Source organism: Lupinus angustifolius, chromosome LG11, assembly GCF_001865875.1.
Source record: "Lupinus angustifolius cultivar Tanjil chromosome LG11, LupAngTanjil_v1.0, whole genome shotgun sequence".
Classification (NCBI taxonomy): domain Eukaryota; kingdom Viridiplantae; phylum Streptophyta; class Magnoliopsida; order Fabales; family Fabaceae; genus Lupinus; species Lupinus angustifolius.
The window spans coordinates 35,929,179-35,951,481 of NC_032019.1; the positions used below are offsets into that span (position 1 = coordinate 35,929,179).

The 22,303-nt window shown below is 32.8% G+C and overlaps 3 protein-coding genes and 1 long non-coding RNA gene across 4 annotated transcripts; 2 read left to right on the plus strand and 2 right to left on the minus strand.

The window, feature by feature from the left end:
- LOC109360745 (auxin efflux carrier component 5) lies at positions 4,735 to 8,250 on the plus strand. The gene is made up of 5 exons (XM_019605830.1): positions 4,735 to 5,651; positions 6,247 to 6,332; positions 6,612 to 6,769; positions 7,623 to 7,699; positions 7,923 to 8,250. Exons 1-5 carry the CDS (start codon positions 4,897 to 4,899, stop codon positions 7,993 to 7,995), a joined length of 1,149 nt encoding a protein of 382 aa, XP_019461375.1. The 5' UTR covers positions 4,735 to 4,896; the 3' UTR covers positions 7,996 to 8,250.
- LOC109361167 (peptide chain release factor PrfB1, chloroplastic) lies at positions 13,733 to 17,039 on the minus strand. The gene is made up of 6 exons (XM_019606516.1): positions 16,643 to 17,039; positions 16,351 to 16,571; positions 16,062 to 16,265; positions 15,699 to 15,914; positions 15,327 to 15,513; positions 13,733 to 14,386 (listed from the first exon to the last, which is right to left on the minus strand). Exons 1-6 carry the CDS (start codon positions 16,908 to 16,910, stop codon positions 14,082 to 14,084), a joined length of 1,401 nt encoding a protein of 466 aa, XP_019462061.1. The 5' UTR covers positions 16,911 to 17,039; the 3' UTR covers positions 13,733 to 14,081.
- On the plus strand, positions 19,323 to 20,242 carry LOC109361155 (photosystem I reaction center subunit XI, chloroplastic-like). Its single transcript, XM_019606496.1, has 2 exons — positions 19,323 to 19,578; positions 19,726 to 20,242. Exons 1-2 carry the CDS (start codon positions 19,426 to 19,428, stop codon positions 20,215 to 20,217), a joined length of 645 nt encoding a protein of 214 aa, XP_019462041.1. The 5' UTR covers positions 19,323 to 19,425; the 3' UTR covers positions 20,218 to 20,242.
- On the minus strand, positions 20,146 to 20,462 carry LOC109361156. Its single transcript, XR_002109270.1, has 2 exons — positions 20,280 to 20,462; positions 20,146 to 20,244 (listed from the first exon to the last, which is right to left on the minus strand). It is a non-coding gene; the product is annotated as an uncharacterized LOC109361156 (long non-coding RNA).

The window sequence follows — 22,303 nt, forward strand, 5'->3', positions numbered from 1 at the left end:
GATTTAAGTTGTATTCTTTCACCTAAATGAAAATATATTAGATTACAATATATCCAAAATGACTAACAACTTTTTTGACAAGCACCCTAATTGGTATGACGAGATCTTTAGATAACAAATTAATAATATATTTTGAAATGAATGAAGAGTTTAGTTTGGTGTGATCTTGGAAAAAAAATGTAGTGGATATGCAATTATGTGTTCTATTAATTTTCTTAATAACCTAAACATCACACTTTACATTAAAAGATGCACGACCATTCACATCCTGCACCAAAATGTTTATAACGACCGACATATCTATATGATCTTGATTATACGACAATGTAATCAAATGAGTTATGAATATGAAATTGTTTAATTGTATTTAGTATTGTTTCTTTAGACTCAAATTGCATGCCAACAAATAAATCATTCCCATTTATTAAAGTGATTGATCCTAGTCGATAGTCACGACCAGCCTGAGAATTAGCCTCACGAAAAAAGTTGACGGAGTAGCATATGTTATGTGATCATTGGGTTGTGTACTACCAATCTCAACATCGTCCTCGTCCTCATCATTATCACCACATAACTCAACCTCATTTGCATAACTGAAATCATTGATAATATCTCTGACCATATATATCAAAGAGCAAATAAATATCATATGTAATATTGATAATAATAATAGTTGTAGTTAGGGAAATAATATAGTTACCTTAAGATAAGCAAGGAGAATAAGAGAAGCAAATAAATAGGGAGAAGAGGAGAAGCAAGTAAGTAGGGAAAGTATTTATGTATAATGTGTTTGCTTTAGTTTTTTCAAATGTGTTTCCTCATAAATGCTACGACAAGCAGGTATACATAAAATTCAGGGCACATTGAACTCATAGTTCCAATCCACGATACATGCAACTCGTGGTTCCAATCTACGATTTTATGAAGAACTTGTGGACAATATCCATAAGATTGATCACCCTGAAAAAAATAAAATGGACTCGTGCATGGCAGCCATAAGTCTAGGTGAGTGAAATTGTAGAAAAAATGGCTTGGACATGTGAGACACAAATCTTCTTTAGGAGAAATTAATAAAATATGAACTCGTGTATGACAAATAAAAGTCAACAAAATTTACACCATTTCCATAATATTTTAAAAGTTATATTAGAATAGTAATAAATAAGTCAACTTACACTACTACTTGTATAAATTTTCCTATGAAATCACTACTACTTAAAAAATAAAAATAAAATTGCTCATCCTTCAAGGCCAAAAATTCAAATATTCAAGTAGAAAGTTGAAGTGATTAGATAAAAAGACGACTGAGAGCAAGATGCTCATACTAGTGAGTTCTACAGTAGATGTACGTGGTTTTATTTCCATCACACGACATAAGTGGAGAGATTATTTTTAAAACTCTTAAACTCATGATTATTGAACAATAACTATATTGTTAGCCAAACTCACTCTTTTTAGATGAAGTGAATATATGCCCAAGCAAAAAGTAAAATATAATTATTTTGTTTAGATGTTGATGCAAATTAAATTGCTTGTTGCGTCCACACATGCTCTTAGCTTGATTAAAATTCTATTCCGTCCTTCCACGGATAAGTAAAGTAAGCTAAGCCACATGACCAAATTCTATTCTTAATTAATTTGATTCTTGGACACATTCAACATACATAAATTTATATCCAAATTTATGCCACATGCACTCTTCTCTTCCATGTCGGGAACATAAAAATTTTCCACTTAAGATTGGGAGAAAATAACCAAACTGTACTTGAGCTATGTTGATATATTCGAGATAAATTACTCAAAATTCAAAAGCATGTAGTTAATTAATAGGTGCAGAGCACATTATGTCAATTCAAACATGCACTAGAAAGTAGATAGATAAAAACATCAGCATCTTTTCAAAGTAAATCACAACTAAAATGGGATAAAGATAAAGAAGTGGTGGCTGTTTAAACTTCAACACCTGCATATCTTGTGAGTATATATGCACATTATGATTGTAATTATTGTCATGATGTATTGTGAAGAGAGAGTGCCGTTAAAATACTAATACTGATCATCTATGTCGGGTAGACATGTTCACTTAGCAAGGAAAATGAGGAAGATTTTTCAATATTAATTTTATTCTAATGAAAATGTTTTCCTGACACAAAAGTTTAAACATCAATATAATGTCTAATATTTTTTCTTTTCTATGTAGTTTAAGAAACTATGTATGCAAAGAAGATAAATAGCATATTAGAGACGGAGACAAATATATATATGATGTCAAACCGTTAGTTTTTTAGAATAGCCAAATAGATTATATAGAGAGTAGAAGGGGTATTGAAGTTAAAACCCATGTACATTTAACAATCATCGTTACTCTTATTATAGTTATTGTAATCGTTGTGGTGTAAATTATTTTGTAAGTAAAAAAATATTTTTGAAATTGATGTGGTTTGGTGTGGTCCGATGCCGTTGTGTTGTGGTCTAATATAACCTAAATGTTGTCTGATACAATTGGTTGCACCCTTTTCATTGCTGATAAAAAAAAAATTGGTTGCACCCCAATGCATCAGCATCATTGCGATTGGGTATCACACTGCAATTGCGGTGAGATGCGGTTACCACAATTACAATAATGCAGTCCACAATTTGAATCAATGGGCTTATAAAGCAATCACAGTATGCTAACCATATTATTCCCATAAATTTACTGTAAATCGCAACCACAACTAATCAATGCTAAGTGTTAGATATTTTTCTGAATTTTCACAAGCATATATTTGAGGAACCTTGTCATATATATTCCATGCATAAAAAGACAAGAGGCAAATCAAAATATAAAGCTAGCTATTGTCCAGTCACTACAACCAAGGTAATGATTCACAGCTCTGTGTGATGGATGATAATATAAGTGATTGATGCTCAAGCATAACACCCCTAATGTTCAACTCTCATCTATAAATGTTCTCTGACTGAACTCAACATTTGTATTAGTTGGTTTTGTCACTGTCTAACTACAAAAAAGTAATATAATAATGACAGTATTATTCACACGCAGGAATTTGGGGTGCTTGCATTATTCGTATGTTTTTAGTACCCACCTTTGTGTTGTGCTAAGAATAATAATAAGCAATAATCAATGGAATCTCATAACAGTCTGAGAAGATGAGTGGAATAATCCCGTGTTAGCAGGAATATAGACCCGATGTCTTAGATATTATCTCATACATTGTCCAGTTGAAAATATGACATGTTAATAAATTCTTTAATTATTACTCTTTTCCTTCATTATCCTCAGAGCAAAACAACATATGGAAAAAGATATAGGCCATCAGATCTTTGATCTATTAGCAGCACTTCATTCCTTATTTTGTATATCTAAAATTAATGACCACAAAAAAAATACAAAGTGGTGAAAGCAACCACATATTTGCATGCACTAGCATACGCTCATGTCATCCTTCAAGAATCTATATGCATGGAATCCAATTCTGAATGTCCACCAACCCATGTCTATTTAAAAATTTTATTAGTAAAATTATTATAAAAGTCGAAAACTAACGTTCTCCTGTCCATATATACGCATATATTTAGAATATATTGAATTGATTTAAGCAGAATAAAATTCGGACAATTGTGATGAATTTTACCCTATTCTTCATTCCAAATATATAAAAAAGTTTAACCATAGTTTTCATAATGAGTTGTTATACATATCATCTTATCATATATATATATATAATGGATGGTTGATTTTGCAAAGAATGTTTACAAGCATATCATTCATCATTGATATCTTATACATCATTATTGACCTATAAACAAACATCATAAACATAAATGAAGTATAGTATAATGTAGAAAAACTTTACTACTCAATACATACCCATCAAATATGATATGATATATTTTACCGAAAAACAAGTAAACAACACAACTAACTCCAAATGGATAGCATTTAAGTTTTGTTCATAAAAAATACTGATTTTGTTTATTTGCTTTTTGTCACAGATAAAATTAGGGGACGAAATCTGCTTTGCCATTTCACGTAGGGTTAGATTGAGCATGGATTGGGTAAGAACCCCTTATCCAATCCTAAATGATGGTTCGGTAATTTATCGAACCTGGACCCGACTCTAGATTTGAATCTAATCTAACCCAAAATATTAATCGGATCAACTTTTGAACTCAAACTCAACCATAAACCCAATTATAAATAATACATACTATTTTAAATAAAGTCTTCCCAATATTACTTATTATTATGAATATCTAATTTGACATATGAAAATATATATATATATATATATATAATCTTGTATATATGATAAAAACATTATAGAATCGATGACATTTTTTATCAAAGAGATGTCATTATTCTGGTTGAATAGAGACACATAAAAACAAGATGAGTGAGTGACCATGGTGCCCTTATCTCATACTCAACCCTAAATATTGATCAGATCTAATTTTTGAATTCGAACCCGACCCTAAACTCATTGAAACTCGACCCTGTTCAGGCTCTATCATGGTCGGGTCAAACCAGGTGAGCTGATAGGGATATATCCTCCTCACCCATAACTCCACTAGCTAGAGTTTTGTAATTGGTCAAAACAAAAGAAATGTAAGTGTCAATTTAAGTGAAAATATTTTTTAACTAATCATGATTGTTTGAAACATGGAGTGTGGTACATAAAATGGAACATCCCATTTTGTAATCGTACAACAGATTTGATCATTTTTTGTCCACTCCCTTGTATGCATATAAATACTTTATAACACTGTTTTGTTTAACATGCATTTTGTTTACAGCAAGAAAGACTAAAACACTTGAAAGAAATAATCAATCAAGTATTGTCCATTACTCATTTTTCTTGAGAAGTTGAAGGTTTAATTTCAGCAAAAAAAATGATAGGGTGGGAAGATGTGTATACAGTGGTAGTGGCTATGGTACCACTCTATGTTGCTCTAATATTAGGGTATGGTTCAGTAAGGTGGTGGAACATCTTCACAAGGGAACAGTGTGATGCAATAAACAAACTAGTATGTTACTTCACCTTCCCACTCTTCACCTTTGACTTCACAGCACATATAGACCCTTTCAAGATGAACTTCATGTTCATTGCTGCAGACACAATATCCAAGTTCATCATTGTTGTGGTGCTTGCCTTGTGGGCCAAGTGGTGTAGCAAAGGAAGTTATTGCTGGTCTATAACTAGTTTCTCTTTGTGTACTCTAACAAATGCTCTTGTTGTTGGAGTTCCAATGTTGAAGGCCATGTATGGGTCCTTTGCTGTTGATCTTGTGGTTCAATCCTCAGTTGTTCAGGCCATAATATGGCTCACTTTGCTTCTCTTTGTGTTAGAGTTTCGACGAGCCGGAATCGAAGGTACACATGCCATAAAGCCTAAACCAAAGACAACAATCATTAGCAGTAGTAGTAGGGTGATGGAGGGTGCAGCTAGTGAAGGTGGTGAAGAGAAAGATGTTGAAGAAGCTATTGGTGTAGCTGTGGATGTGAAAGATGAATTGATATTAGAAGATAGTGATAGCATTAGTCCTCCTTTTTGCAAGTTGATGAAAGTTGTATGGCTCAAACTTGTAGTGAACCCAAACTCCTACGGTTGTGTGTTGGGAATTTCATGGGCTTTCATCTCCAAAAGGTATATTAACCATAACAGATTTACAACCCCATACTTGACAACTTTTGGTTTGAAATAACATCATACATTAACTTACTTACTGTCAATTTTTTAAATTACTGTTACGGTTAGATTATGGTCCCAGTAGAAGTTAGTATGATTATGGTCATTGTGATGCGGATTATGGTCATTGCAGTGTAAATTATTTTATAATAAAAAATTATTTTTGAACTTAATGCAGTAATGTGGTCTGATGTGGCTGAAATGCAGTCTGATGCAGCTGAAATGTTGTCTATATGATTACACTATACTCGTTGCATTTTTGTGCAATTTTCCACAATCATAATAAAAATAATGCTACAATTGCAATTTATAGAACCATTGGTGGTTATACGAATATCATTTTTGTTACTAGAATAATGATAAATACATATCTATATTATTTTAACCGCATTCATATTTTTTTAGTATCGGAGGGTCTACTATATCTCAAACTATCTATTATATCTCACACTATTATAGACTAATATGTTTGTCTCGTTCATGGAGATTATCTTTATTGTTGTTATATAATGGAATTTTATTTATATGTAATATAATGTGACATTATATATAGGTGGAACTTTGAGATGCCGAGCATAGTAGAGGGGTCTATATTGATCATGTCAAGGGCTGGGACAGGCACTGCTATGTTTAGTATGGGTGAGTGAGTTACATATATGGATAAATTTATATATAGTCAATATAACATTCAGCATTTATTTGTATTACTTTTTTTTTAAAGTCATAGTTGGTTAAATATAAATAATGAATGATGTACCGATAACGTATAAATCTCTAGTACTGTTAATGTATACATTTCTTTATAATTATATACTTTAATTTTAATTTAACTTGATGAAGGTTGTTGGGTATCTTCAAATTAAGAACTTTAGACGAGTATATAAATATGAATATGATGAACCATACATATAAGTGCAGGTATTTTCATGGCACTTCAGGAGAAGTTGATTGCATGTGGACCAAGTTTGACAGCATTTGGTATGGTTTTAAAGTTTATTGCTGGACCAGCAGCTATGGCTATTAGTGCCATTGCTATAGGATTGCATGGTGATGTTTTACGAGTAGCTATCATTCAGGTTCCTAATTCATTATTTCTTCATATTTCATTCATATGTGCACCTTGCATTTTATTATATTTATTCAATATCATGTTTTAATTTGCATTCCAGATCGAAAAGTTAATTATGCTCATAATATTGTAGTTTCACAATGATATCATGACTGAACTGGTCACATTATGTATATTACAAGTACTGTTCTTAAATAAGTAGTTGAAGTTACTTTGATGGGGATGGTATATATGAATATTATTCAACTAGGCCTAGCATAGCAACTTTGGAGTAATTAAATTAAGTGAAATGATATTGATGCGATTATAACCACTGATTCCATACCCCAAAATGCTTTGAATGACAAGTGATTACTAACTAATATTCTGATAAGATAAATACAAAGGAAAAGTGGAAGAAGTGGTCAACTAGGAAGGAATCAGGAACAAAATTTGCACACTATGCACCAAAGGGGCATGTCATTTCTTTTTAACATTGTGTTTTATGTAAAATACATTGTGGGTAATGAGCAATGCTTGTGTAGAAACAATTTAAGTAAAGCAAATCAATTGAAGTTGCCATTTAAATCAATTAGATGGAAAACTTTTATATTGAACTCTTATTTAGTTTCTTAAAAATTTATAAACCTTAAAATGGTCTTAAAAATATCAAATTAATTATTTTTAGTATTTTTGTAACTTTTAATATTGATTATTTGAACTTGCATTCATGATCTTTATATATTAGTTTGAATTTTTATTTTTTAGGGATAAAATTGATATGTTGAAATTTTTTAAGGATAAGAAACGGTATAGCATAACCATTTTAGATATTTTAGTGTTGCATATTTTTATTAATCCTTCTTCATTAATCCGCGCAGGCAGCAATTCCACAGTCTATTACATCCTTCATTTATGCTAAAGAATATGGGTTGCATCCAGAGGTTCTTAGCACTGCGTAAGTTTCAATTTCTTTCCATTTAATTTATTTCTATCCGTTATGTAATATCTATGTAATGCATTGTCGGTACGAGAATTTATACACAGTCAGTATATCATTCATCATTTATTATTTTATCGGTTTATTTATGAATTTTAGATGCATCTCGAAAGACTATCCCAAAATTGTTTTAAAATGAATTTGTAGTGTCAGCTAATATATTTTCACTTTGTATCATCAGGGTAATCTTTGGTATGATTGTTGCGCTTCCGATCTTAGTTGCCTACTACTGGATGTTGGAGTTTATACATTGAGTGAGAGATATCCATTTGCTGAAGAGGGATTGTCCACACTTCATTGTTTCAAGTAGAATCAAAACTATAGCGATTGAGTCTTAATCTCACTGAGTGATATTGGTTACATGAATGCTTGTGTTGTACTTTTTATTTTATTTTGATTCCTTTAGGAGATAGCCGTTCAGTTATCTCACAAAATGTAACATAAATCATCCATATTGGTCATTGGCATGCATCCACATATGATTTTTTAGAGCAGTACATGTTTTAACCACATTTTGGTATCTGAATGGTTATTGATGTCATACAAGATTTTAAGAATGGAGTGTATTTCAAACACAAATCACATGCACTTTGAAATATCAATTATATGAATCTTAGGGTAAAACCAGATGGTTGGTACGGAAACTATGCCATTTCCTAACAGACATTCGTCAAATTGGCGTGCAAAAATAATATATGAACACGTAAAAAATATGACATGCACCTGAGACAATGTGTTGCATGGGTGTTGTGTATTCTCATATACATATGCAAATATTTTATTGTTTGTTGGCCATAGGGTTGCAACTTCATCCAAACCCATAGGGTTTCAACTGTTGTAGTAATTGTTGTCTCTCTTGGAATGTTGCTGGCACATATGTTAAGGACTTACACATTAACATTCATGTCTTGCACTCAAAGAACATGTTTTTCATTCAAATAGACAAGTACAGCAAGGAATTTCAAACTCGCCCAAAGTATGATACCCAATTCATGCAAGTCATTCTTAGCTACATACCCAATTTGAAACTTCACTATTTTAACAATTCATATGCCTCAGGAAGTGTGAACTCTCAAGTGTTTATAGTATTTGAAGTGTATATTTTCACATGCATGAAATAATCAAGCAACAAAGTCAATTTTGGTATTATTTCATGATTAACCAAAAATGATAAATGATGTAGATCACTAAGATCTTTCAAGGATTGCAATGTGGCTCGACTACAAAAAAGACATGTTTTTTCCCACGCAAAGATGTTCTATTATTCTAAGAAAACATATTCAAAACTTATGTATCACTCTACTAGTATTATAAGCTACTTTTGTTTTCACTTTCTTTCATTACTCCACAACTCATCTTTTAACTTTGTCAACCAAAAAAACTGGGTTTACTTAGTGAATATGCTTTGAACATCACATGGTTGTTACTGAAACGATGTCAGAAAGATTCCCAAACGCTGTTCTCGAGAAACCACATTCAGATGCAACTCAAAGCTTAGGCAAGATCCTCTAAATTCCACAATACTGACAAATATTCATCTTTAGTTTTAGCATCACTCATGTAGTGGTATTAGTATGAGTATTATATAAACTTTAAAAATGCAAAAATACAAAGAGCAGTAAAATCTTACTGTATATTGATGCATGATCAATTATGTAGCAAGAGCAGTGAGCCAAAACTTAGAAATGCAGCAGCGACCTTTTCTCGTGTAACTAAGGCTATCCTCTCACCTTATAGGTAAGAAACTAATCACTTTCAGGTGTGTGAATATCCCTCCCAATAAATATCGCTCTCATAGATTGAACTTTTGACCTTTTGATATATATGGAGTCAAGTGGAACTTTATACTACTAAACCAACAACTTGGCTACTTTATAGATAAGGCTTAATTGCCCTACCCCACCCCCAACCACCAACCACCTTAATTAGTTGGCTACACCAATATGCATTAATTAATATCACTACATTTATCTTCTCTACCAACAATAAAACCTCATCAACACAGGGGCCTTTTCACCAAAATTAGAACTCTACAGTCCACTCCATCTAAGGTAAGTGAAAAGCTAATCATCTTCCCACTTGTTGTGTAGCTCCAAGGGGTGCCCCACTTGTCAATCTTGGGACCTCCCAAATCAATAAGCATGAAACAGACCTTCTCTACAGCATGGGCTAAATGCCACTGTTTTACTTTGGTTACAAGTTTGGCCAGAAGTTTCCATTTGTTGCATCCAACAAAAGTAGAAAAGATACAAATCCACACACTTGCAATATATGCTTATGATTCTTATCAAGATAAAAGCTTTTTATTAAGAGAAAATATGTGTACAGTCACAAATTTTATACATTATCAATGTATCATTCACTATTCATATTTAATTATCATTGACTATTTAAAAAATGTATATAAATGAATAATGAATGATATGTTAGTGTGTATAAATCTTTACACTAATGGTGCATGAATATTTCACTCTTTTATTGATTTGGTAGCAGTCAAATCTTATCTAAGACAAAGATGCCATGAATGCAGTGAAAGCATATTACTTTATACCATAAAATAAAAACAAATGCTTGGGGGAAGAACATGAAAATTGCAAGTTGAAGAGAGGGTGTAGTGGAAGCAGCAAAATGTTAGTGACAAGAAATCAACATATAATATTCAATACAAAATCCCTTAGTAAAGCAATGTGCATAAGATGAGCTTATCATTAATATAAACAAATGAAATAATTAAAGAAAGAAACCCACAAGTCTTAACATAATGGAATAACATGTAAAGGTAAATCTTGTTCTTAGCCAAATGAAAGATCCACTTAGCATCTCCATTACTAAATTCATTCAAAAAGGGTTGGGATCCTCTCCAGTACTGGAATGTGAGGCCCAAATTTAATTTTATCATTTATAATATTTTTTGTTAAAAAATACTTTGAAATCTACACCTTTTAAAACCACATGTCATAATCTTATGTGGTACTAGACCCTCCAATGAAGAGGATCCATTTTCATTCAAAAAGTAGAAAATAATCATGAATCCCAACCTACCCATTCACTTAGGGACAATATCCACTGATTCTTCATGTACTTCATATTTTAAATATTATATCATATATTGTTATTCTGACAATCAGACAATGTGCAATTTCCAGGCACCTAACAAATCCCAGGAATATGTATAAAAAAAGTTTGATATTAACATCTCTACCAGAAAGGAAAAAAAAGAAAAAGATATATGCACTAATAATGTAAGAGATTTTTACACAAACATTATATCATCCATATTTAATTATTATTAACTTTTGAATAAAAGTAATATAATGAATGGTACGTGATATATTGACTATGCATGAATCTTTATTATTGCACTTTTAAAATAATACTAACTAGTGATAAAAAAGGAAACAAGAAGAGATATTCTTCACTTCTGATTCACACTTGCAGTAAAACTAATTAAAGATAACCCTGAAATTCAAGTATTAATATAAAACTATAATAGGAAGATGGGATTAAAGATGGCATCTGAAGCAATTACAGGTCTTGGGAGTGAATGAACAGAAACCAAAAGGTCTATGAGGAATGTTGCAATTGATGGCATAACAACAAGGAGAGGGCAAGCACACTCCTCTTGCTCCACCACAACAGGTACACAAAGCACATATTTGGAAGCTTCCCAACTTCCTTCTGCTCTCATTCATCATCATCATCCCCATTTTCCCAGCCTCCATCATGGGCACCATTGGAAATGACTCATTTGTCCCCTGATCATATAAAAATGCAATCTTTGTTAATATATGGTTCTACCCGCATGACAAAAATTCACAAGAAAGTTTACTAGAAAAAAAGTTAGCTGAATTGCTTAATAGAACTCAAAATGGTAGATTCATATTATATTCTACATAGGGAGAGAAAGCACTGACATGGACCAAGCTGGCCTCATTGGCTAAAATGGTCACAAAAAAGAGAGAGATGATGAGGCCATGGGGAGACATCATAGCTGGTCAGTTAATGATGCTTCTTAGGTTTGTGTTTGAAAAGGAGAGGTTAACGAAAGGCAAAGGTTGCTGCTTAAAATGACTAGTGTGGATGAGTTTCAAATTGGGGTATCATAAATGATGGCATTTCATGTTTACTAATATAATAAAAATATTTTAGCTTTGCCTTTGTTTGATAGTGGAGACAGTTATAAACAAAATTAAAGGAAGAAATGGAAATGGAAAGACTAGACAAAATGAATTAGGAGTTGGAAGTTTGAAGAAAGCATTTGCAAAGAGAAAAGAAGGGCAAAGACAAGGACACAAAACAAACAAGGGTTTCCTTTGAAATCAGAGGCCAATGTGAGAGTTTGTTTTGGTTTAACTATGGAGATCGGAGACAGAAAAGAGAACAGTAACAGAGAAAGTGTGATTTTGTTTTTGGTACATCAGAGAAAGTGTGATTTCTAAATGTCTGTAACAAGGTGAAGCCGTGAAGGTATAAAATATTAAAAAATGTAAAATATAAATAGTGTATAAAATTCTATATCATCAATAAATATATTTTTCTCTAATTTTAATATGTAATAAATAAGTGTGAAAAAATTCTGCTAACATTCATCAATGTTCCACTTCTCAATGATAAGAAATTAAAATATTTAAAGCTTTAATTATCATTTTTACCTTAAAACAATTATTGGTTTAAATTATTATTATTCTAATATAAAGATTTTATTTATTACTTAAATTTTCACTCTATAATTTTCTTTTTCATGTCTCAATAAACTTTCAAATATTATTATAAGATTGATATTTGTGTACTTATGAACATGTGCCAAAATAACTATATCTCATGCAAATGTATGGGTAATATACATGTTCTTAACAACGTGAATGTACATATGATATATGTGTCTATAACCATATGAACATATGGGTAACATGTGTTCTTAACTATACGATGCATAAGTAATATGTGTATTCTTAATCCTGCAATATATTGAGGTAGGATGTGTATTCTGAGTCATGCACCAAAAAAATAATACCCCATTGGAAATGCATCGTAACTTACTAATTTGTATTTACACAAACCCCACATGATATATAAAAAAAATACGATAAAATATAATAGGATTTGAACACTTAAAATCAAAACCATTGATTCTAGCGGTACAAACAATGTTTCAAGTTGAACAAAGTTTTACTTAATAGTGAGCCCCAGCATCATTTTTTGAAGACGACACTAATCAAATAATTTTTATTCTCTAAAAAATTAGAATGTTGTTGCCTTTGCTAAGATTATTTGAAGGTTCAACTTGCTTGACCTTGGTGCTATAGATGGGAAATTCACATGGGTTCATAATTTTGATGGAGACAAAGTTTTGAACCTTGGTGCTATAGATGGGAAATTCACATGGGTTCATAATTTTGATGGAGACAAAGTTTTGAAGAGTCTCGAGCATAAGTTTGATGATACAAAATGAAGAATTTTTGTCAAAGATGTTGTGATTGAATACTTGTGATATGTCTACTCTAATCATAATCATATTTTTTTACATTTGTGGTAGTGCTCCTTGTGAGATAGGGAGTTGCCCTTTCCACTTTGAAGCAAAACTGGAGGAGCCACCCTGATTACTACAACTTTGTTAACAACACCTGGACTGGTGATAGTCATAGTTTTATGTTTAAGTTGGATGCTATGAGGTGTAATTCTTTGGATTTCAACAACAAAATCTTTGCCAATGTCTTTAGAAAGAAAAGATTACTTCAAGTATGACTTCTTGGTGTTCGGAAAGAGATGGACAATTTTTCTACTTAAGATCTTTTGAGTCTAGATAAAGTTTTAACACGTAACCTTCATGACGTTTTACTTAGAGAGGAAATTATTTTTTACCCATCTACGGAACAGTGGGTTAAATATGGTAATCAGAATACAAATTTGGATAATTGGCCTCATTCACAATGACTGGCCATTATTGAGCGGCCATAGCACTAGGATAGAACAAGCAGTTGGCAATAGAAATTATATTAAATATGATATTTCTAAGCGCAGAGCTGCATTTTGTTCTATAACATATTCAACCCAGAACAAGTGATGCAGTAAAAATCAGCAATTAAACTAGCCAATACAAATAATAGAAAGGACAGTCACTGTTGGCTTCTGGAGAAAATGGAAGTAACATCAAATCAATTAGTTTTATCTTCATGAATATATGAACGGGTCTTCACTCTTTATATCAATGAAAATTATTCAAAATAAAAGGTACACATAATTCGAAATAAGACTAATGATAGTTATCCATGCACGTATACTAACTAGTTGTATACATTATGTAATGGGATTCAAAGATGCATGAGGACAATATACGATACTAGTTGGCCCCACTTGCAGACAATGCCATATTGTACTTGTGTTTGAGGTAAGATTTGATGAAAGGATCCAATTCGCCATCCATAACAGAGGTGACGTCTGGCGTCTCATACCCTGTTCTTACATCTTTTACTAGCTTATACGGATGGAATACGTAGTTTCGTATTTGTTGCCCCCATTCAGCTTTGACCGCGTCTCCCCGAATCTGCTTAATTTCAGAAGCGCGTTGCTCTTCAGCAATCACCAACAGCTTGGCTTTCAAACGGCTTAAAGCCTTTATCTTATTTGCTAGCTGGGATCTCTCCTCTGCACAATGTTGCCATTGAAGTTAAAACTTGCATTTAAAAATATAGATAACTGAAATGAATCCAGAATAGAATAGCACAAGCAGACAAGTAGCTCTGGAAAATTTTGACCAAAGCAAAATGAAATGGTACCAAATCTCCTAAAGATTAATTATTAACCATGCAGTATTTGGATTCTCCTTTGCTTTCTTCACTAATATCAAACTGAAAATCACCTTCTTACCAAAATACTAATAACAAGATCATTAAAAAGGACTTAATGTATTCCACATAATAGTTTATAGTTTAACAAGCTAAATGTGGATGATAATGGACAAAATAAACGCTATTGATAAACCATTTTATCACATAAACCTCATTAGATCACAATACTTGCAGAGGAAAACTCAGAAAATCTGTCCTTCTCAAACAGCTATAAATCACAAAACAAGAGTGCGTGGCAAGCAACAAGATAATTCTCCTTCAAAAAAAATCCTAAAGAGATTGTTCCTGTTAGGAAGCCAGAATTTAGAAGAGGTAATAGGTGTATTATTTAGTGAAAATGTATTACAAGGAGCAGCCCTTGTAACCCCAAAGCTAAATTCCTTAAGAAGAATGCCTACAGCACTCTCAGCTCAGCAAATGCCGCATAACTACCAACATGCATAACTTCCCTCTTACTCTCACTGTACTTTTATATTGATCACATACAATCCAATCCATCCTTAAGCCTCTAACAACCTACCAGCTCATCAAAACTAGCTATATCCCACTCTCCTAGAATATCCGAATTTACATAACCATTTGACCTCTTGTCTGGGTCATGGATCGTATCAGTTCAAAACAACATAAACATGAAAGACTTCAGAAAGTCATGTAACAAACCAATTACAAGAATATAACAAGATAAATTTTGTCATATGGATTAAACTAGTGAAGACTGGGGAAGGAGTAAACAGAACCTGTGCAGCGAAGAGTGACACCAGTTGGGATATGTGTAATCCGAACTGCAGTTTCAACCTTGTTCACATTCTGACCTCCTTTTCCTCCCGCTCTTGAAAAACTAATGTCCAGGTCCTCCTCAGGAATTTCAACATTCAATGATTCTTCCGGGAGAAGAGGCATGACTTCAATACCAGAGAAGCTTGTCTGTTTTAATATTAAAACCTTGGATTTTAATAGAAAAGTTGATGTATTTGATAATTAAAACTGTTTTTTGGTCATGTCATTGTTTACACTTATGCAGCATATTCTGTTTTATTGTGTTTTAAAGGGGGAGGTGGTGTTTGTTCTCACAATCTGACATACAGTTACACAACAAAGTTTTTTATTACCTGACGAAGACCTTTAGCATTAAAAGGAGATTGCCGAACAATGCGATGCGTTCCTTTCTCCCCAGACAAATACCCATACGCATAACGACCTTCAATTTCGAGGGTGGCAGATTTAATCCCAGCTTCTTCTCCAGGGGATTTCTCAATCACTCTGGTCTTGTATCTCTGTTTCTCTCCCCACCTCATGTACATCCTTAGAAGCATGTCCGCCCAATCCTGCACTGGAAATTATAATTTTCGTACAGAAGTTGATACTGAATACTCAGAATGACCATAAGGAAAGGGAGGGACGTTTCGAGGAAGGATAAGCAATGGGAGAAAGAAGTCCATTACTGTAGCATGTATACATAGATAGGTATTTACCTGTGCATCAGTACCTCCAGCACCAGCTGTAATAGAGATAACAGCACCTTCTTTATCGTAAGGAGCAGAAAGAAGTTGAGTGAGCTCAAATCGATCAAGTGCTTTAATTAGGTCTTTAATAAGAGTAGCAGCCTCCTGAAGAAGCCCTCTATCAGTGGATTCCATTTCCTCAGTGAGTTTAACAATTGTTTCTGCATCCTCAATCTATAAAATAACTCTCGTATTGTTAGTACAGATATGATAAGAGTGTTTTTTTATATATAAGTGATAGACAGAGTTATAGGGTAACCTGGGTTTTGAAGTGGGTGAGCAATTTAATCTTATCTTTGACATCAGCCAAGGTTGAAAGAGTGTGTTGAGCTTTGGCTGGATCATCCCAAAAGGAGGTGGAAGCTGCTTTCTCCTCCAAATCTGAAAGCTCTTGCTCCAACAGTTGCAGACCAGCAGATCCTCTAATCTCTTGTACACGCTGTGATGTAATTTCAACATCCCTCCTCAGGGAATAGAAATCTCAAAACAATATAGGCAAGTTAGATATGAGTCTCCAAATTCCAAGTTAGATAACAAAAGACATCAAGTACCTTGTAATGCCCACTCCTTTGTATCTGTATTCTCCCCAACACTCAATTGGTCCTCCTGCGTCGCAGACAAAACTAGCGCAGAAAAACGTGAAAGAGAACAGAGATTGGCGCACAAAGGTAAGGACGGAAAATGATTTAATGAACAACACAATTTAGGCTTTTGGGAAAAGTGAAGTGGTTGGTGTTGTTGGTGTTGTTGGTGTTGTCTATAGCTCAAACTTTTGACGGTTACGATGGTTTTGCAGAGAGGATGCAAAACAACCTCCATGGCTTGTTGGTTTTACAATCAAACTGTACTACCACCCCCACTGTATACTACAACTAGATAAGGGAGAGAGAGAGAGAGAGTGATGAAGCTCATTCCTCGCGCTATTGGCTATCTATCATATACATCAATTCTCTACAACTCACATTGTTTACAGGATATTTTTTATATTTTAACAATTAATGTGCGTGGACTATTTTTTATATTGTTTCCGAGATCATTCCAAAATCATGCCTCATGCATTAGTTAATCATGTTAGAGTTGTGTTTTCACAAAATAGTTAATCGATTAAAATTATAGTTAATCGATAAGTCTTTACAAATGAGAAACTCGTTAATCGATTAAGTACATAATTTATCGATTTCCAGTTTCAATTTTGGAAACTTGGAATTTCTAAAAAAACGTTAATTGATTAAGTGTCTACATAATTGATAAAATAACAGAAAACAATTTGAAACTGAATGATATTTCAACCAACCTTTCCCATAAGCAAACACAAGATTTTGACAATGAATTTTCAAGATTAAACATACGATTTTCTTAAAAAATAAGCAAGATACTTTGGATACAAGATAGATGAATGTTTATGAATCTTTGAAGAGTTTTTTCAATCATTCATGATATCAAAGATTTTAAAAAACATTTGCATTTCATAATCATTCATATTATAGATTCTGGATTGAGTGTATGTTAGCACAACAAAGGTGCAAGATTCCTATACACAAAAGATCGATCGAGTTTTAATTTGTCTCTTGGAGTGTGAGGTATCACCTTAGACGAATAGAAAACTTCAGGAGAAAATCCTAAGCTAGAAATGATGAGGTATCTATTAGAAACTAGGTCCAAGAGGTTCTTGGTGGAAGAAGTGTTTGTAAAGACATTCGATTTCTTCATAGTGAAAGCAAATCTCCCTACCAATTTGGAAGAGAAGACTGAATGTAGATTGTAGTGGTTGACAGTCGAACTAGGATAAATCAATCGTGTTAATTTTCTCTTATCCCTACTTTTTTATATTTACATAATTATCAATTTTCGATATCTTGAATTGATTTCATATTAAGATTGTTGCATAATGTCTTTGCATGATTAATCAGATTAATTGAATTGGTAAAGTGCATGTGAGAACATATTGATCTCTACATTTCGTTGCATCAAGAACAAAAGATTTTCAAGAACACCTTGATCTCTATATTTCGTTGTATCAAAACTGTTGTTAATCGATTAACTGAAGCTTTATGTTAATTGATTATGTAATCTTTTAATCGCTGAAAATCAACGAATATATTTTATAATCAAATATTTTTAATTGTTAACCAAACCACCTATTAACCCCCTAGGTGTGTTATAGTCCTTGTTAACCAACAAATAACATCAGAGTTAGTCCAGATAAGTGCTAGCTTAATTGCTAAATTCGTTTGATCCTACAGAAAAGTCAATATGGACTTTAGGAATCCATTCGGTGGTGAAGGTTCCTCAATCAATCACCCTCATATGTTTAGTGGAGAAGGCTATGCATACTGGAAAATGAGGATGGAGATATTCATTAGCAACGATTGGTCAGAAAAATAAATAATTATTAATTTTTTAACATAAAAACATGTTTCCAACTAATCATAAGCTAATTGTACATACAATGTCATAACTTGTGGACAACAAATGTGCTCCCTCATAGCTAATAAGTTACAATTGCTTCTATACTACTATATAAAGACAAAACATACATAAGAGATATTTAAGTAATTAAAGTTTTTTTATTTCAACTCTTACTATTATATAAAAACAAAATAATGTAAAGGATATTGACATAATTGATTTTATTTAATTCTAATTGAATGTTAGATTTAAGTTTCTCAATTCCATGACACTATAATAATTTGAGTGACCTATTTTTTTGGGAATACTTCTGCTGTCCCACATGTTGTAAGTTTCTCAATTCCATGACACTATAATATATTTAAGTTAAAATTTAATTATTAAATATTTTCTGACCAATCATAAACTCATGGTACATGAAATGACACCCATTTCTTTTTACCCACAGTGTCACTAACAACTAATCTTCACCACAAAAAGTAGGCCTTCATGTATGGGCTCAAATGGATCCAAAGAGGCCCATTAAATCACAAAAATAAAATTAAAAAATAAATTTTACTAAGTTTTAGTGAAATTATATAAATTATCATTTTCTTTTTATATCTAAACAAATCTCACATAAACTCCTTCATTTTTATATATAACATTAACGTATAATTTTACTAAGATTGAGGAGTATAAATGTAATTTACACTAAATTAAAGTATGCAACGTTTTGTTATGGATAAGGGATAAGATTTTGATAGGCATTTCAACCAATGAAATGATCCGGGCGTCAAGAACCACAATCTTGAAGTGGCTCTAACTTGCTAGGAACCATGAAAGTACTTAGCCACTCTAGTCCCTCATTAACAGCATTGTGTGTAATAACTAATAACTAGTAATTTATTGTCTCGTGAGTTGTGTGGAATAAGCAAATTAGGCCATGGCAGCAGCTTCTCCTATGGTAAGCCAGCTTAAGTCCAACTTCACTAGGTCACTGGTCACACCCAAGGGCCTCTCTGGTTCTTCCCCTCTCCAGATTTTGCCTTCTACAAGGCAATTTAGCTTCACTATCAAGGCCATCCAATCTGAAAAGGTACCTTAATTTCCTACTATATATGTGTCTCTAACTCTTTGTGTTTATCTATCTAATGAGTTAATGTATCTATGATAAAGTTAGTAGCTAATGATGAATGTGTGATACTTTTGCCTTTAATAATTGGTGATGCACTTGCACTGGCAGCCAACCTTTCAAGTGATTCAGCCAATCAACGGTGACCCATTCATTGGAAGCCTTGAAACCCCAGTGACATCAAGTCCTTTGGTTGCATGGTACTTGTCCAACCTTCCAGCATATAGAACTGCAGTTAGCCCACTGTTGAGGGGGATAGAGGTGGGTCTAGCCCACGGGTTCCTGCTCGTCGGTCCGTTCGTGAAGGCCGGACCTCTAAGGAACACTCCTGATGCTGGAGGAGCAGGCTCTCTTGCTGCTGCTGGGCTTGTAGCCATCTTGAGCCTTTGTCTCACAATCTATGGGATTTCATCCTTCAATGAAGGGGCACCATCAACTGCACCATCCCTTACTTTGACTGGCAGAAAGAAGGAGCCTGATCAGCTCCAAACAGCTGATGGTTGGGCCAAGTTCACTGGTGGCTTCTTCTTTGGAGGGATTTCTGGTGTTACCTGGGCTTACTTCCTCCTTTATGTCTTAGACCTTCCATACTTCTTCAAGTAAACAATTTTTATCTTTCTTTCTTTCTTTCTTTCTTTCTGTTATTCATCCCCAACTCAATGAACAATTAATAGGTGGATGGATGTATATGCTGTATTTTATGACTCAATCCGTTACAATGTTAAATTCTCTCTCATTTCCCACCTATCTTTTAATTCAACTGCAAATTGATCAGTAGCATGAATGAGTGGTGAGACTGTTACATGCATCAAAGTGTCCCTTATATCCATACTGGTACCAAATGTCTAATGTTTTAAATTAAGATCGGCAATTGGATCAATTTAGATTTGAATTCTAATGGATAGAGGTAAAACTTTACATTAATCCATATAAATTCATTTAATTATATTTTTAAACTATCCAATTCATTCATATCCAATGGATTCTAATCCATCCACTATATCATGTATCCATTTTAATGGATTGGATGAATGTATATCTAATTCATTTTTTGTAATTTGAACCAAACATTTTTAATAAAGCATTATTTGAAGAAAAAAAAGTATTTTAAATTATTTTATTTAATAAAGCATTTTTAAAAAATATTTTTAAAAAGTACATTTTTAAAAGCACTTTTAAAAAGGTAAATTTATGAAGTTTTTATCATTAAATGAGGGAGATAGGGTTCTAATGAGAGAAATGAATCAAAAGATATATCAATCATTTTTGAAAGAATGTTTTATTAAGAAGGATAATGATCATTTTGTTAGAAAAAGAGTAGTTTATAAATTTGTGATAAAAATATATGAGAAATAGGTAAAAAATATCATTAATTTTATTCTAGACAATATGAATCACAAGATTGAGGAATAAAAGGTCCACTATACTATTGAAGATAAACTTTAGTTAGCAAAAAACATCCATTAAACTAATATATAAAAAACTTCTACCAGGTTTTGGAAAAAATGACTGACTATCACTTTTTTATAAATAGAAAGATATTGCAAAATATTCACTCACCACTTAGAGATGCAAAATATAAAAATAAACTTACCAAACAAAAAATTTATATCTAACTTATTATATTTTTTGTGAGAGAAAATATTTTTTTATAAAATGAATTGAAGTATAAGCCATATTGCTACTACATTGGAAAAAAAATATTTTTGTTTTTATTTTTTGGAAGGATACTCATGGATATCTATTGGATATACCCATGAATATCCACTGGATATATCCATATATATTCATTGAATATAATGAATGGATTTGAATCCATTTATTATCCACAAGATCCATTGAATTATATACTTTTAAATCCATTAGTTCTAATGGATGGATTTAGATGAATTTAATTTGGATGAATTTTGGATTGTGGATAATTTTTCCACCTATGTTTTAAATTGCATGTTACAATTGAAAATGCTTATGTAATATCACAGTTTTAGGGTTTAGGTTCAGGCTTTAGGGTTCAAGGTCTAGGGTCCATGGTCTAGGGTCCAAGGTAGGGTCTAGGGTTCAGGGGTTCAAGGGTTCAAGGTCCATGGTTTAAGGGGTGGAGGTTAAGGGTCCATAGTCCATGGTTCAGGGTCTGGTGTTCAGGGTCTAGGGTCCAGGGTCTGGGTTTGGGGTCTGGGTTCGAGGTCCGGGGTTCGGGGTCGGGTGTTAGGGATCCAGGGTCCAGGGTTTTATAATTTTCATACACTTTTCATTGCACTTATCCTTTACAAAAATGTCAAAACCAACTTAACTCAACACTTTTTAGATAAATTTTGTGTGTTTGAATAAATTAATTTTTCACCACCTCTTGTCCAAGTTCTCCTTGAATTTTGTAGGATATTGAACCAAAAATAATTAATCCAAAAGATGGCCAAGAATTCATGCCAAATCATAAGCCAAAAACTCAAAAATAAATGCTCAAAACAAACATGCTAAGCATAGCATGCTATGTGCTTAGCTTGTAACCAAAAAGATCAATTTGGCTTCAAGAAAGGTACCTTACCTTACCATGAAGAAACCCAAGCTAGGTATGCCAAGCAAAATGCACAACTCAAAAGCTTACCAAGACTTGAAGAAATCATGCTTAAAGCACCAAGTAACCAACTAAAATCAACTCAAGAACCATGAGACAAAGGTTGCTTCGACTTGA

Excerpts from the sequence above, each read along its gene's own strand:
- LOC109361167 (XM_019606516.1), bottom strand. The coding sequence starts at position 16,910 with ATGGAGGTTGTTTTGCATCCTCTCTGCAAAACCATCGTAACCGTCAAA. Across the intron at positions 16,572-16,642 it reads AAAGGAGTGGGCATTACAAG|ATTTCTATTCCCTGAGGAGG; the intron begins GTACTTGATGTC and ends TATTGTTTTGAG. Across the intron at positions 16,266-16,350 it reads TCACCCACTTCAAAACCCAG|ATTGAGGATGCAGAAACAAT; the intron begins GTTACCCTATAA and ends GTTATTTTATAG.
- LOC109360745 (XM_019605830.1), top strand. The coding sequence starts at position 4,897 with ATGATAGGGTGGGAAGATGTGTATACAGTGGTAGTGGCTATGGTACCA. Across the intron at positions 5,652-6,246 it reads TGGGCTTTCATCTCCAAAAG|GTGGAACTTTGAGATGCCGA; the intron begins GTATATTAACCA and ends CATTATATATAG. Across the intron at positions 6,333-6,611 it reads CACTGCTATGTTTAGTATGG|GTATTTTCATGGCACTTCAG; the intron begins GTGAGTGAGTTA and ends ATATAAGTGCAG.
- LOC109361155 (XM_019606496.1), top strand. The coding sequence starts at position 19,426 with ATGGCAGCAGCTTCTCCTATGGTAAGCCAGCTTAAGTCCAACTTCACT. Across the intron at positions 19,579-19,725 it reads AGGCCATCCAATCTGAAAAG|CCAACCTTTCAAGTGATTCA; the intron begins GTACCTTAATTT and ends TTGCACTGGCAG.